Source organism: Arctopsyche grandis, chromosome 6 (genome assembly GCF_051622035.1).
Source record: "Arctopsyche grandis isolate Sample6627 chromosome 6, ASM5162203v2, whole genome shotgun sequence".
Taxonomy (NCBI): Eukaryota; Metazoa; Arthropoda; class Insecta; order Trichoptera; family Hydropsychidae; genus Arctopsyche; species Arctopsyche grandis.
The window spans coordinates 26,827,878-26,842,505 of record NC_135360.1 but is presented as its reverse complement, the minus strand read 5'-3'; the positions used below and the strand labels follow the sequence as shown (position 1 = coordinate 26,842,505).

General features: G+C 30.2%; 3 protein-coding genes across 6 annotated transcripts in view; 2 read left to right on the top strand and 1 right to left on the bottom strand.

Moving 5' to 3' along the window:
- The window catches only part of pan (transcription factor pangolin), a 144,405-nt gene extending 140,277 nt beyond the window's left edge, over window positions 1–4,128 (top strand). For 3 of the 4 annotated variants that reach the window (XM_077433524.1, XM_077433523.1, XM_077433525.1), the window contains one exon: window positions 2,845–4,122. In XM_077433524.1, the coding sequence (XP_077289650.1) occupies window positions 2,845–3,613 (769 nt within the window). In that variant the 3' untranslated portion in view covers window positions 3,614–4,122. Of the gene's footprint in view, window positions 1–2,844 lie in introns of all 4 variants that reach the window. The other variant, XM_077433526.1, reaches the window with a different exon arrangement.
- Window positions 4,129–7,939: 3,811 nt separating this feature from the next.
- Window positions 7,940–11,255, top strand: LOC143913629 (glycine receptor subunit alpha-2-like). Its single transcript, XM_077433527.1, has 8 exons — window positions 7,940–8,311; window positions 8,376–8,562; window positions 8,635–8,861; window positions 9,375–9,457; window positions 10,236–10,370; window positions 10,442–10,618; window positions 10,700–10,905; window positions 10,974–11,255. The coding sequence occupies exons 1-8, from the start codon at window positions 8,229–8,231 to the stop codon at window positions 11,136–11,138; spliced, it is 1,263 nt and encodes a 420-aa protein (XP_077289653.1). The 5' UTR covers window positions 7,940–8,228; the 3' UTR covers window positions 11,139–11,255.
- A 2,152-nt stretch (window positions 11,256–13,407) lies between these two features.
- Window positions 13,408–14,628, bottom strand: part of LOC143913626 (growth/differentiation factor 8-like) — a 30,438-nt gene continuing 29,217 nt past the window's right edge. The window contains exon 4 of the mRNA XM_077433522.1: window positions 13,408–14,542. Coding sequence (XP_077289648.1) covers window positions 14,159–14,542 — 384 coding nt within the window. The 3' untranslated portion in view covers window positions 13,408–14,158. The remainder of the gene's footprint in view (window positions 14,543–14,628) is intronic.

Sequence of the window (14,628 nt, the reverse complement as noted above, 5' to 3'; positions counted from 1 at the left end):
GAGTTTTGTCAAAAATAATACCTCATTATGTTACCATGATTGTTTGATTCTTATTGACATTAGTTATCATTTATATATTTAAACTAAAAATATTCAGAAAATGTGTCTTTTCACTATGAACATTATATGGAAGTTGAAATTTATATAACCAATAGTCATTTTGTATATTTTCCCTTTTTGGTCCTACTTGTCAATAATACGATAATAGAAGACACGACTATCAAAAGATTTTTGTTTGGAATTTCTACATTTATAGATTTTTTTAGGATATATAGTTGCAAATAACGAATAGTATAATTTAGAGATATTTTTTCTGAAAATTTAGAATAGATATTGCATATATAAATAGTGTGGTTGCTTTTTTTATGGTAATATGTGTCAAAAAAAAAAAAAGGTTGTCTAATATCTTTTGAGAGAACAGCAATCATAGGCATATAAAATCAATGATAATTTTAATTGTGAATCGAATAGACACATTTTCTGAAAATTTCACTTTTTTTTTTTGATATGTAAAATATATACAAAAACACAAAAGTGCAATTATTTTGCCAACTCATTTTATTTACAAAAGTTTATTGATTTGTTCGTTTTATTTTATGTTTATTTCCCACATACTACATATTTTTGAGCTTAGCATTTTTTTACATGCGACATTCTCTACTCTTATTTTACTTGGTATTTGTATTAAAATGATTTTTCAATCCTATGATTGCTGCCTCTCCTGGATCTGGTGGTGATGTTGTGGAATCTACCAAATGCTCCTACCATTGCAATTTACGGATTTGTAACAATTACCAAACATTTCTTCTTAACACATACACACACACGCGTTTACGTGCTTGCCTTTTAATTTTAAAACAATTTATTTTTATACATTTACCCAAATGATATTGTAATGATGAAATTGGACCTGACTTTTCTTTGATCGTCCGTGACGGCTTTGAAATAAATGTTTTGATGATGTTATTGTATTGACCGTTTTTATTTTGTCTCTTGTTTCTTTTTGTTTAATTTAAAATTAAATCAAATTTAAATAAAATGAAAAATACATTAACATTGAAAACGATTGGGGTAATGGCCGTTTGCAGTCCAGAGTCGAGTAATGTGATGTTGGCTGCGAGTGTAGGGGCGGGAACGGGGCCACTTGGATTGCTGCGGCCACCGGGTGCCCCGCCAACACTGCTTGGCTCTCCGCAGGAGCCTACTTACGTGGATCTTTAGTGGCGGCCTGATCGGGCCATGCCCGCTGATATATTTTTGGTCAGTTGCACGCCACCAACGACGACTTTCATGAATTGTATCTTTGACTAAATATTAAATTTGTGCCAATTTTCAAATTCTCTGACCCTTCATCTGAACTCTATTTTGCTGCAAATATTCAATAAACTGAATTTAAAAGTTGGTACAAAGTCTAGATTATTTTGTGTGAGTGTGTGCAACTATTTTTTTGTCGTTGAATGTTTGTCATGATTTTTTTCTTTTTGGTAGTTTGTTTTTCGCTTTACAAGATGTTTAATCGACTGACTAAAGATATCCTTTGAATTGTTTTTTTTTTCAGTTGTTTTTTATATATATATATAACTAATTAACATTGTACTTGCTTTGATTTGATGTTTAAGCCATTTTATATTTTAATACGTTCCTTAATTTTTTTTACAATTTGCTAATCTATTGTATGTAGTAAGTTTTTCATGGACACGATCCATTGTTTTGGCTGTTTCTTATTCTTTATATTCAATAATTATAATTTTGCTGCTAAACGCTTTGTTACAAAGCTTCATAAGCTTCAAATAATTCAATTTTCTTTTTGCATGTGTTGAGAAGCATATTTTTATTATTTTTTACACATTATAATTATAATTTATTAATTTTTTTATATTTTTTTAAAATTATATTGACTCAAGATTGTTTATTGTACAATTTTATCCGAGTTTATAATCATTTTTTTACTACGGTATTAAAATATTTTTTGTTCATTAATGATTTCAATATATTTTGAATATTATATGGAATACAAATTTGCTAACTTTTAAAGCTTGAATTTTGCATGTTTGTTTTTATGTTCTTTGACAAAAATAAATGTTAAAATTATATTTATTTTATGTACAAAAATACCTTAAGTTTTTTTCCAATTGTTTATATTATACATATTTTTTCATTTGTAATTTTGTTAAATATTACAGTGAAATTTTTCATAATTGGAACTTCAACGAAATGTGAAAAATTAAGATTAAATTAACTAAAACAAATAATCCACAGCATTTGTTTTGAAAACTTAAGATAAAATTATATAATTTTATTAATTTACTAAAAAAAATACAATAAAAATATTAAATTTATAATTATTTAATTATTATACGTATTTTTTCATGTGTCATTTTGTTTAATATTACAATTAAATTTTTCAAACTTGGAACTTTAACGAAATGTGAAAACTTAACAGCTTAAGATTTTATTCCTGAAAAGTTTGTAAGAAATTGGCATGTAAATTAAAAATTTGAATCTTGAAAAGTTCACGTCTTGCTTATAATTCAATTTCTGAAAAATTTCATTGTATATATAAATATATAATAGAACTGAAGAAATATACTATTGAAATAGATGCATTAGTGTGTGTTATGTTAAATGTTTTAATTTCAGTAGCGAATTTTAGCATATTTTTATATATAATATATATTCAACACTGTTATATTATTTTTTTGATAATGTTATTTGTTAGTATATATTTGATTTGATATTTTATTGTATTATTGACAAGTGGGTTTCTATGCGTTCATACATATACATATATTTTCGTTATAAACGAGTATCACGGTTTAATTGTGCGCCTTTTTATAATTTTAGACGCAAGAAAAAATGCATCAGATACATGGAAGCACTAGCGGCGGCATGCGGAGGCTGTCCCCCACCCTCTGAAGGAGATGACGTTGATAATGACGGCGACATGGATGGAGACGACGGCGATGCGGGCAGCGACTCGGATTCCTCGTCGGTGAGAGACCGCGACGGCTCTCTCAGCAGTCCGGCTCTATCAGCATTGAGTTCACTGACGAGTCCTAGTGCACTGCTGCCGAGTCCGGCGAGCTTAGCAAGTCCTGCAGCTCGAGCTCTACCATCTCCTCTGCCTCCTTTAGACATGATGAACGATCAGATACAACTGAAACCTCCCACGCCCGGTCAGCCCAGTTCAGCCCCTCACGCACCCACACCCCGCCTACCAGTCGGAACGAACCCTCGTGATGCGAACAATCCCCTAAGTGTAAATAGACTGACGAGCAGATCCTGCGGTCTCAGCAGTTTGAACCTATCGCATTTGGCCGCGCTGCGATCGAACTCGGCGACCAATCTGTCATCTCCGCTGCTACCGTTCTCCCCCGACTTTAGCAAAGCCGTGCCGTCCACTTCGAATAGTCCTCTGTTGAGTGATTACACGAGGAATGCTATGGGTGGCTTCGGACAGCATCTGCTAAACGACGTGCCGAGATCGGGAAACGGCGGCACATCGAACGGTGTGGGCAGCAGTGGGGGCAGCAACGGAAAATCGAAATCAACATCTAGTTCAACTTCCACAAACAATCCCAACAATTCCAATAAGGTCATATCTGTCTCATAGTCATAGCTAAAAAGTCAATACGTTTTCTGTGATATTAAAGTTATTTTTGTTTCATACATGTATTACCAGTTGTATAATCGTTACCAATCGACATATTGTGTAAGTTTGCTCATAAAGTTGCATTTATATAAGTATAAGATTTTTTTTCGTACAGTAAGTTTGTTTTCGGTGTATATTTTTGATTGTTTGTAAAAACATGAACGTTGAGTTTTACAAATGGACGAACTATTATACATTTATAACCTTCGGCGTAACTAAGACAGCAGTTAATATTTTGTAGCCATACTAAAATACCTCATTTTATTTTTATCCACTGAACATAGTTGCTTAAATTTATTATTATTAATAATAATAATACGGTCATTCAAGTTCAATTTGTTTTGTCAACAGACGAGGGGATTGATCACAGAAAATATATTGACTTTTTTGGCAGGGCTAGTAATTGTCTCTGGGAGTATTAATTATCTTAAACAATTATGGCCTTATCGTTTTAAGTGTGTATAAAAAATGTGTATAATAAGAATTAAAAAATAAAACGAACTCTGTAGGAACAAATTGTATGTATAAAACGAAAATTAAGATTGAACTTGTAATGGTGACTATTTAGACAGTTTATGAAGTGTGTCATATAGCGTAAAATTATATACATATGTATATATAGTAATATGAATATTTATATGTGCATTTGCGTGGAATTAATTCACGTATGCATATGTAAATTATTGTAAACTGTGAATAATTTTTATACTAGTATCTAAATCTGTTGATTAGTAGTTATAAATATTTCTTTTTTTTTTGCTTTCTGTTTTGATACTCATCCTTTTCGTCGATGGATTATGTAGTTCATGTTAAAATCATAGTTTTGAATGTCAACCTGTTGCGTTTTAGGCGAAATAGGCGCGGCTGATATATACGGAAAGTAAATTATTAAATATAAATTTAATTTGCAATTTGACGGATTGAAATCTAGTGATGCAGATCAATTAACATTTTAATCACGTTAAGATGAAATTGGAAAATCAAAATAATGCTAACGTTTCTTTGATTATATTATTATAAGTTGATTTAATGTTATCGCATTGCAGTGTTTCGTAGAATCTACGTTTTTTTTCTTGAAATGTCTCGGAAAGTAATTATACCGTTGGTTTGAAAAGTTCATTGATGAATGAAATATGTAGTATTGTATTATTTTCTTTGGCATCCAAACAGTTTAAACATTCCATTGACGGGATTATAATATGAAATTGAACTAATTTAAATATTGAAATGTTATCGCATTGTTCGACATCACAATTTTGCAATTGAATGTACTTATACGATGTATTTTATATATTGATTATGATTTTTCTTTGAACAATAAAGAACAAAGATACTTGTAATGTATAATTTTATTTATAATTTAATTGTAAACTTACACGTTCTTAGATTCTGCGGAAACACTGTACCCTCGTCATGTAATAATAATTATTTCTATTTATTTTTTAATAACAAAATGTTCCTCTGTGCCAAGTATATTTAAGTTTACAATTAATTAAATAATTGTTGCAATCATTTAGGGATATTAAGTAAATTTGACATAAGTTCGATATGTGCTGTAAAAAGAGATTTTTCTATTTAATTTTTATGATATTTTATGACAGGAGAGGCTTGACGGTCGCTGAAAGCCTATGTTTTGTGAGACTGATCTCATGAAATGTTTTTAAATTATTAAAACACACACACACACATACACACATCACATACATACGATTACGCCCGCCATCCATGTATTTGTACATATTTATTACTTTTATTTAATTATTATGACATTATATAGTGACACTATAATAAAAGTTTTGTGGTGTAAATAAGTATTATACTTTTCTCATTAGTTCTTAACCGCAAACAGCTAAAAAGTTAACATTGAACGTACATACATATATGTATGTATTCATAAGAAAAGTTTTATTAGGTTGGAGAAATCGATTTTATTGGCTTTTGATTATTAATGACTAATTGATAAAAAATATTAATTCTGCAACGATAACATTTATTGTAAATTTTTGAAATATTTTGTATTCTTTTAATAATGAAATTTAAAAAACCCTTGAAAATATTCTCTTTTGGAAATTGAGCAACATTTTAATAATTTTGATTCTATGTATGTATATGAACAAACTATCCAATTCAATTGTTAACTTTTTAAATGACAATTAATTTCCTTTTAGGAAAGTTTCTTCTGTGATAGTTAGTTGTTTATGTTTTAATTGCATTTGTATTTTACAATGATTTAAATGCCATTTTATGCATGTTGAGAATTTTTTTATATGGGAAATATGAAAAATAACGTGTTAACGAAATATTTTTGCCAATTTTTGTAATTTTGTTATTTGTATACATTTGTTGAAATGTTTTTGATATTTTTTTTCGAAATTGTACATACATATACACAGACACACACACACACACACACACACACACACACACACACACACACAACACACATATTTTACACACACATGTTAAGAATATAATTTTTTTTAATTACCATATGAGACTTGTTTTCTTTTTTATGTTTCATAAGTTTTTTTTGTATAAAGAATTATCAATGAAAAATTTTTGTCATAATTTTTTATTGTATTTGTACTGTACATACGGTGTGTATGTGTGTTTTTCACATAATGATGATGAATGGTTGTGTTAATATCAACAATAAATTGTAATTATAAAAAAATGATAAATACTTGACAAAATCGTGAATGAATATATAAATAAACAATACAGTTTTGTCTACATAAAATTGTATAGAAAAAATGAATGTACCTACTTAAAACAATTAAAAAAATATATTATATCAATAAATATTCTATTATTTATTTCACCTCACTACACATGAATGTGCTTACCAATATTTTTAAAAATAATGCTATTTAGAATACAACCTGATCTTTATCTAATACATATGCACGTACATCATTCGTATATGACACGAGAATCAAACCACAAATAATAATGACGTGACGTAACCTAACCTAACCTAACCTAACCTAACCTAACCTCAACTATATTTTATTTTTTTGTTTACATTTTAATTTACATTACATTGACTGATTCCTGGGGATTATTAGACCAGACATAATAATCAAACCGACGAGACCTAATTTGACAATAACGACGAGACCTAACCTAACCTAATTTAAACTATATCATTTTATTTTTGTTTATATTAACTAATTCCTAAGGATTAGGAGTGACTTAAGAATCGAATCATAAATAATAACAACAAGACATTTACGGTCAATAATAATAGAAAAAATAGCCTTGTAAAAAAAAGTTTTTTAAAAACAAACCTCTTTTTTCGTTTTGTATATAATATTAACATATATAAATTATTATTTTGAATAAAAATACCAATAATTTTATTTTACTACCGCCATCTATGTATAAAACTAAATACTACATAGACGTCACCTAGATTTCAAATTTGCAAACTTCAAACGCGTCTTAAACGATATTTTATCTCTATCGTAATGGCGGAGGATCCATTTACTTATATTGATGACCAAAATGAGCAATATGGCAAAGTATGAAAGCGATCGGATAAGAGGCAATTTTTTTCCTGAATTGTAATCGTAAGTGAAACGTAAAGGAGGTTTGTAATAAAAATTGTATCTTTATTCTCGGCTGATTTATCAGTATGTTATTTATTTCTGTGGATTTCATCATCGTCATCTACTCCTGGATGGAGGCCTCTCCAGCACTCTTCCATTCGTCTCTGTTTTGCGCAACTCTGATCCATCTCACTCCACACATTTTCCTAATTTCATCTATTCATCTTCCCTGCGGTCTTCTTTTTACCCTTTTGCATTCTCTCGGGTACCATTCTATATATTTAAAGATAAAAGTGTATGCTCACGTTTTCCAACTATACAGGAATTAAAAGATGGCATTCAGGTAGAAAATCGAACGAATCTCAAAGACTGTGTATACTAAAGAAAATAATACGACAATGTTCGACAACATACTGAGCTCATCTGAATGCTATTATCTTTAAAAAAATCCTACGTGAATTCCTATTCCTAATGCTATACTATATATGTATGTAGTTTGTTTTTATTTAATTAATAAATATTTATCTTTTAATTAAAGTATTCATTTTCGTCTGTTTGCCTCCCTTCCACATTTTATGTAATGAATTTTCAGAATAATTATACTTATATTGAAATCAGACGTACATATATTTTTATTGTACCAATGGTTGTGCGCCTCTGTCAAAAGTTATTCGGGTCACTCAAATACTAACATTTCCTGAGGAAAGCCTTCACAACATAATTTGATTAGCCATTCGATTGACTTTACGTTTCCGGTGTTGACCTATTGAGTAGTGTTCCTTTATTGGGTACTTATTACATATAGTTTTAACTTATTATTCTGCCTAATATTGAAAGTGATTCATTCCATTGATAATGCAAAACATTGCTATCAAAATCTAAAGATGATATTACACATGTAAATACAAACATGAATTTAATACTTGCTAACTTAAGTGAATATAAACACAAATATTTACGGATAACTTAAACGACCGGTGATTTGTCAAGCTTAATATTAGAGCTGCTATATTTTTGGTATTAAAATGCTATTTGCACTACGTCGTGTCTTCATCATGTTGTGCTTCAGCCTTATTTCAGCCGAGGACGGTCATAAAATGTCATTCCTGTAAGTGTCGTTGAATTGTATAGCTTAATATGAATCAAACTATCAATTATTTTATGTATTTTAGAGCAAATTCATCGTATCAGGAAATAGAATTGAAAAATACCGAGAGTAGTCTATCTCTTCGGGATATATTGCCAATAAAGACGAAATACTACGACAAAAATCGAGCACCCAAGCTGTTGGGTCAACCTACAATTGTTTATTTTCACGTCACTGTATTATCCATTGATTCAATCAATGAGGAATCCATGGTTAATATTAACCACACATTTGTCAGTTATCTTTCAAAATTTGATATTCAGAATTTTTGTACGATTTTGCAGACTTATGTAGCGGACATATTTCTGGCACAGTCTTGGAGGGATCCGCGTCTAAGGCTACCGGAGAATATGTACGAGGAGTATAGAATATTGGATGTGGATTGGTTGAACAATATCTGGAGACCTGATTGTTTTTTTAAGAATGCTAAAAAAGTGACGTTTCACGAGATGAGCATTCCGAATCATTATTTGTGGTTGTACCATGACAAAACTCTGCTGTATATGTCAAAGTGAAAAATTTACATTTTTATTACCTAAATACAATATATGTATGTAGGGCCGCCTAGAGGAATCTCGGGCCCTGGAAAAATAATTCCATAGCCTATGAAAAACCAAGAAAAAAATCTAAGATATATTTTTAATATGTGAAAATTCTATCAGAACTATTAGAAAAATACCTATATGTGTAATGCTATGTTTTTAAATAATCGAATAAGAAAGTATGATATAAAATGATATGACACAAAGAATACGCGGATCGAAAATAATAATCATTTACCATTGAATAAGCATATGTATTTTTATGTAGAATAATATAAAATATCAATAACATGGGGCCTTCAAGTAGTCTGGGCCCTGGAACTTTAGCTCCAGCTTCCCCCCCCCCCCTCTCGGTGGCCCTGAATCTACATATATATGTGTATATATATATATATATATATATATATATATATATATATATATATATATATAAATACAAAAAATTCTGTATAATATATATGTGGTTAAATTTTATTTTACAGATTAACTTTAGTACTTTCTTGTGCTATGAAATTTGAATCATATCCTCATGATACTCAAATATGCTCCATGATGATTGAAAGTTGTAAGTAAACTCAAACTAAAATTTATTTTTATCTGTTTAATAAAACTGAATTCAATTTTTAAGTAGTTTTTTCAAATTTAAATGTGAATAGATTTTATTATAGGTAATTTAAGCTTTCCAAATCTGTTACGAATTTTACTTTGGTGCAAACTGTTTACTTAGTTCGATTATTGTCAATTTCTATTACCAGAATTACTTAATGTTGCCTGGATACTATCTAATATATAATTTCGAAAGAGAATTTGTATGTTTGTTTGGTTCGTAGAAAAAAACAAATGAATATTCAAATAAATTTAATAAAATGTTTAATATTAAATTGGTTTATATTACAAATACCGAGCAATGCCGGGTAAAAACACTAGTATACTATAAATACAAATGTTTTTAAACAACTGCATACATATGTACATATATTACATATAACTCATCATCAGGTCGAAAATCTTTTCAATAAAGTAATTAAATACATATGTACATGTAAAATCTTTGCCGATACATTTATAAAATTTGAAAGCTTGGAGATGTGCATTTAATTTATTTATAATAAAAAAATATTTACATAGGATGATTTGGGCTAAGTACTGAGAATGGATTTGATCCACTTTTGCTTTAAATAGTTTACATTTCAGCGTTTGTTTGGTTACGAAACGACGGATCTAGTTTTCATACGATTTCTATGGCTTCATGCGTCACAAATCGAAGTGTTAATTTACATTTGGGTTATATAGAACACGATCAGGAGTGTGAAGCCATTCTAAACAACTTATTTTTAATCTAGTGTCTCACACGGTACACGATCTACGATTCATATGGAATATGACTGACCCTCTGGTGGTGAACCCTGAGATTGAATTGCCGCAGTTGGATATTTCTAATAATTACACAACTGATTGTACTATAGAATATTCCACAGGTATGCCAATCAGTACTGAACATGTTGTTTATTGAATCGTTGATTATTTGAATGTTTTTGTAAATTTTTAGGAAATTTCACATGTTTAGCTGTCGTTTTCAATCTTCGCCGTAGATTGGGCTATCATCTCTTTCATACGTACATACCGTCAGCTCTTATAGTCGTCATGTCGTGGATATCCTTTTGGATCAAACCTGAAGCAATTCCAGCACGGGTCACTCTTGGAGTCACGTCACTTCTTACTTTAGGTACATATTTGTAAGAACCATATACATATCATTACATTGAACTTTTATTGTTTATATTTTTGATTTTTTTTTTATTTGTAGCTACTCAAAATACACAATCTCAACAATCATTACCTCCAGTATCTTATGTGAAGGCTATAGATGTGTGGATGTCTTCTTGTTCTGTATTTGTATTTCTTTCTTTGTTTGAGTTTGCCGTTGTGAATAATTATATGGGACCTGTGGCTACTAAAGCCATGAAAGGATACTCTGATGAAGATATAAGATCTGATTTGGATGGATATAAGGTATTTTAAAGCATTTTAATTACGTTTTTATGTGTATTGCAATGTGTATCTATATGTACTTATTTCAGGGAGTGTTTCCTGAAGACGATATACGCGCTAGTGTTGCCGTACCTCAGTATGATACATTCTGTCATGGCAGGGAAACTGCACTTTTTATAGATCGATTTTCCCGATTCTTCTTTCCATTCTCCTTCTTCATATTGAACATCGTATATTGGACTACTTTTTTGTGAATTTATTGTTGTTTTTATTTAGTTTGAAGTAAGTAAGGAATACACCATGTTGTTAATATAATATTTTTCACGTTGTTACAAAGGGTAATAATAATAATATACAATATTTTGTTGAGTTTTTATGTTTATTTATTACTTTAGGATTATGAAAGTAGGTAAAAGAAAGTTGGAGGTTGTATTTTTGGGAAGTTTTATTGAGATCTTTATTTGCATACTATTGAAATATCACCGATAAACAAATCCAAATAATTTTAGTAGCTTACTGACTAAGCATTTCTTTTGTAAAAATAATTTTAACTAAAACATTACAAAATAAAAAAATATGTATAAAAAAAATCACTTGATATCCAAGTCCAAACGACCAGACCAGCCACGCGTCAATTTTATTAAATACAATTAAATTAAATATCGACTTCAAAAACACATTACTTATAATAAAGAACAGTTAAATAAGACAAAGACTGTTTTACAAATCGAAAATTCACAATACGCGATTTGTATTTTCAAAAAAATAATTAAAAATGTAAATGTGAAGTTTGTGTGTTTGTCTGAAGAGTCATATTTACAACACTGATTTTTGCTTATTTAATAACATTATTTATGTTTAAGTTTGAGTGAATGTGTATGTGTGTGTGTTCATGTATTATAATAATTAAATAACTTAAAATTACATTTCCTTTCTCATCGATATATGTATACTCAGACTCGTACAATACAAATTCAATACATTGGCTCAGTTAAATATGAGATAACTGTAGAGTAAATGTATATTTCATTAAGTTGTGTGTCTAAGTTTTCATTTATTACATCGTACACGTAATATAATTATTTTATTTGCCAATTATATAAATGTCTAACACGTAATTGTATGTATGCATGTACATATGTATATACACGTGTGTGCTCCTATTGATAAGGACTAAAAGTGATGGGTGACGTATTTTTTTTTTTTACTTTTTTTTCATTTTTCTTTTTTGATAAGGTAAGGTTATACTGATATAATCCAAAATGCTCTGCAATAAATTAGAAAGTAATTTTTGATAAAAAAATATGTTGGACGACAAATAGATTATTTTAATTATAATAAAAAAAATCAGTCATTTCACCTAGCTCTTCAAAACGTGAAACAATGACAATGATAATACGCTTAAATTATTTAAAAACACATACAAAACACACGAATATGATAGAGATATGGTATGAATTTTCAAAAATGTTAAATCACTGAGTAGGCAAATTTAAATCTATACATGAAAGAAATTAGAAATCTGTACCATCAAATGTCTTCATCGTTCATGTTGTCCAATAATAATATTAGATTTAAATCACACACACACACACAAACACATACATAAACAAACACAAACACGTATTCCCACGACAGTCGATCATACAAATACTCAAATATTTTAAAACAAACATGAAGATACACTCAAAGTTCTCACACAACAGTGGAATTGAATTCAAAGCTCCTAGCCGATCATGCAAATTTAAAATACTACTCGTCATTTTCGATGAGATGATATGTAGATGAACTATGGACCACTTCGTGCAAACATAAACCAAACGTTATAATTTGAATGCGTGACCAATTTTAGAAAATAGATGAACATTTTCAAGTAATTACATTTATAAGGGATTTCTCGAATGGTTTCTTATGATTTTTAAAAGAAAAGCTGATGCTTTGGTGGGTAGCATCAATATGTCACGTTCTTAGAAAATGGTGATATGTCCATAAGATCCTATTAATCAGGATAGCGTTTCAAAGATAACAATATATTAGGGGAACTGAATATAGAAATGGTAAATCTTCATAGTTATATATGTATATATGATATCGCTATTCTGTGTGTCTGTGTATTTGCGATAACGCTCGCCGTACTATAATAGTCGTTTCGATTCGACATACATATGTACGTCACAGCTAAAACACTGCCAACAAAATGTACGAATTTAATAACAAAAGAAAAAAACTTCTACATATATATGTATATACTGTTTGCTACCAATTTTTCCTCTAGGAAAATAAGTCTCTGAACATTTAGCGCCAAATATTAAAATTTTATTTAATTAATCAATTAATTAATTTTTCTATTGGTGTTTTATATTGTTTATATGTACATAAGTAGGTAGGTAGGTAGTTTTTATCATTTTTTTTCATATTAAATAATTAAATATAAATAGATTTAAAAGGTATTTGAAAAAAATTCGACCATCACCAGGATATCCAACACAGGACTGACACATTTCTTTTATTTATTTTTTATTTAATAACTTAATATGCCAAAACCCATGCGATAATATTTCATCGGGTACAACACTAGTCATTATATAATACTCCAGTTAACTATTTTTCAATTTATTGCAAGTGCCTTTGGCTTTTATTTTCTAATAATATTTCGCTTGTTGATATTTTAATAGATGGTTTTGGAAAATCATTGATGCGTGAACTTATTATCTTTTGTACATTGCATTGTCAAAAAAAATATTTGAAAATTAGCCAATGTGTTCCGATAATAATTCAATTCAGAAAAGTTGTGGACTTATCACCATGTTCTTTAAAGAACAATGGCCCTTAGGGACGCGTTGTTATGTACATACATATATGCATTTGGTTTAAATTTGCACTAATGAATGATGACGATGAATGTGTACACAAAAAAGAGCTAGGTTTTGTAAGTGATGTACATATATAAGTTAACTAAATATTCGATCACCTATCACCCAATATAAAAAACTACACACGTAATCTATTAAATATAAATAATTACAATTAAGCGACTGGTCAATGAAGTTGAGATTCATTTTAGCACAGTTTTATCTACTAATAGTCAAAGAATATAAAAAAAAAAACAAAAAATAAAATAAAAATAAAAATGGACAGTAATCGTCGGGGTACATACACTGAAATTTGTGCAGTAAATCGTCACAACTACGCCACAGATCACAAGATGAGAGACGCACTCAAATGTGTATCACACTAAAATGGGGGGGTGAGTTTCAGATCAGAGCTGTGCTCATTACGAGCAGCCACACCTTTCGACGATCATGCCTGGTATGTCGCCAGCGATGATGTTGAACTCGTGATCGAAGTGCAGCAGCTGGATGGAGCTGACCTTCCTCGGCGTGCAGCACGGGCCTGGATAGCCTGGCGGCGAAGCCAGGTGGACCACGTGGGTGTTGGGGAACTTCTGCATGAAAGCGTAAGGACAGTCGCCCATGCAGAAGTTGGCCTCGTACTTCTTCGGGGCTATGATCCAGTCCCAGCCGAAGTCCTCGAAATCCACGGTCAGAGGATAACGGCAGCAGCGCGTCTCCTCCGAGTCCTCGGTGCAGGTCAGGCCTAAGGTGCGTTTCGTCCGCTTCCTATGCTCGTCGTCTATATACACCTCCAAATAGGGCATCTGAAATTGACACATAACGAGATTTATTATTTTATACTAGTCAAAATACCCGGCGTTGCTTGGGTGGATGAAAGTCGAAAAACAGA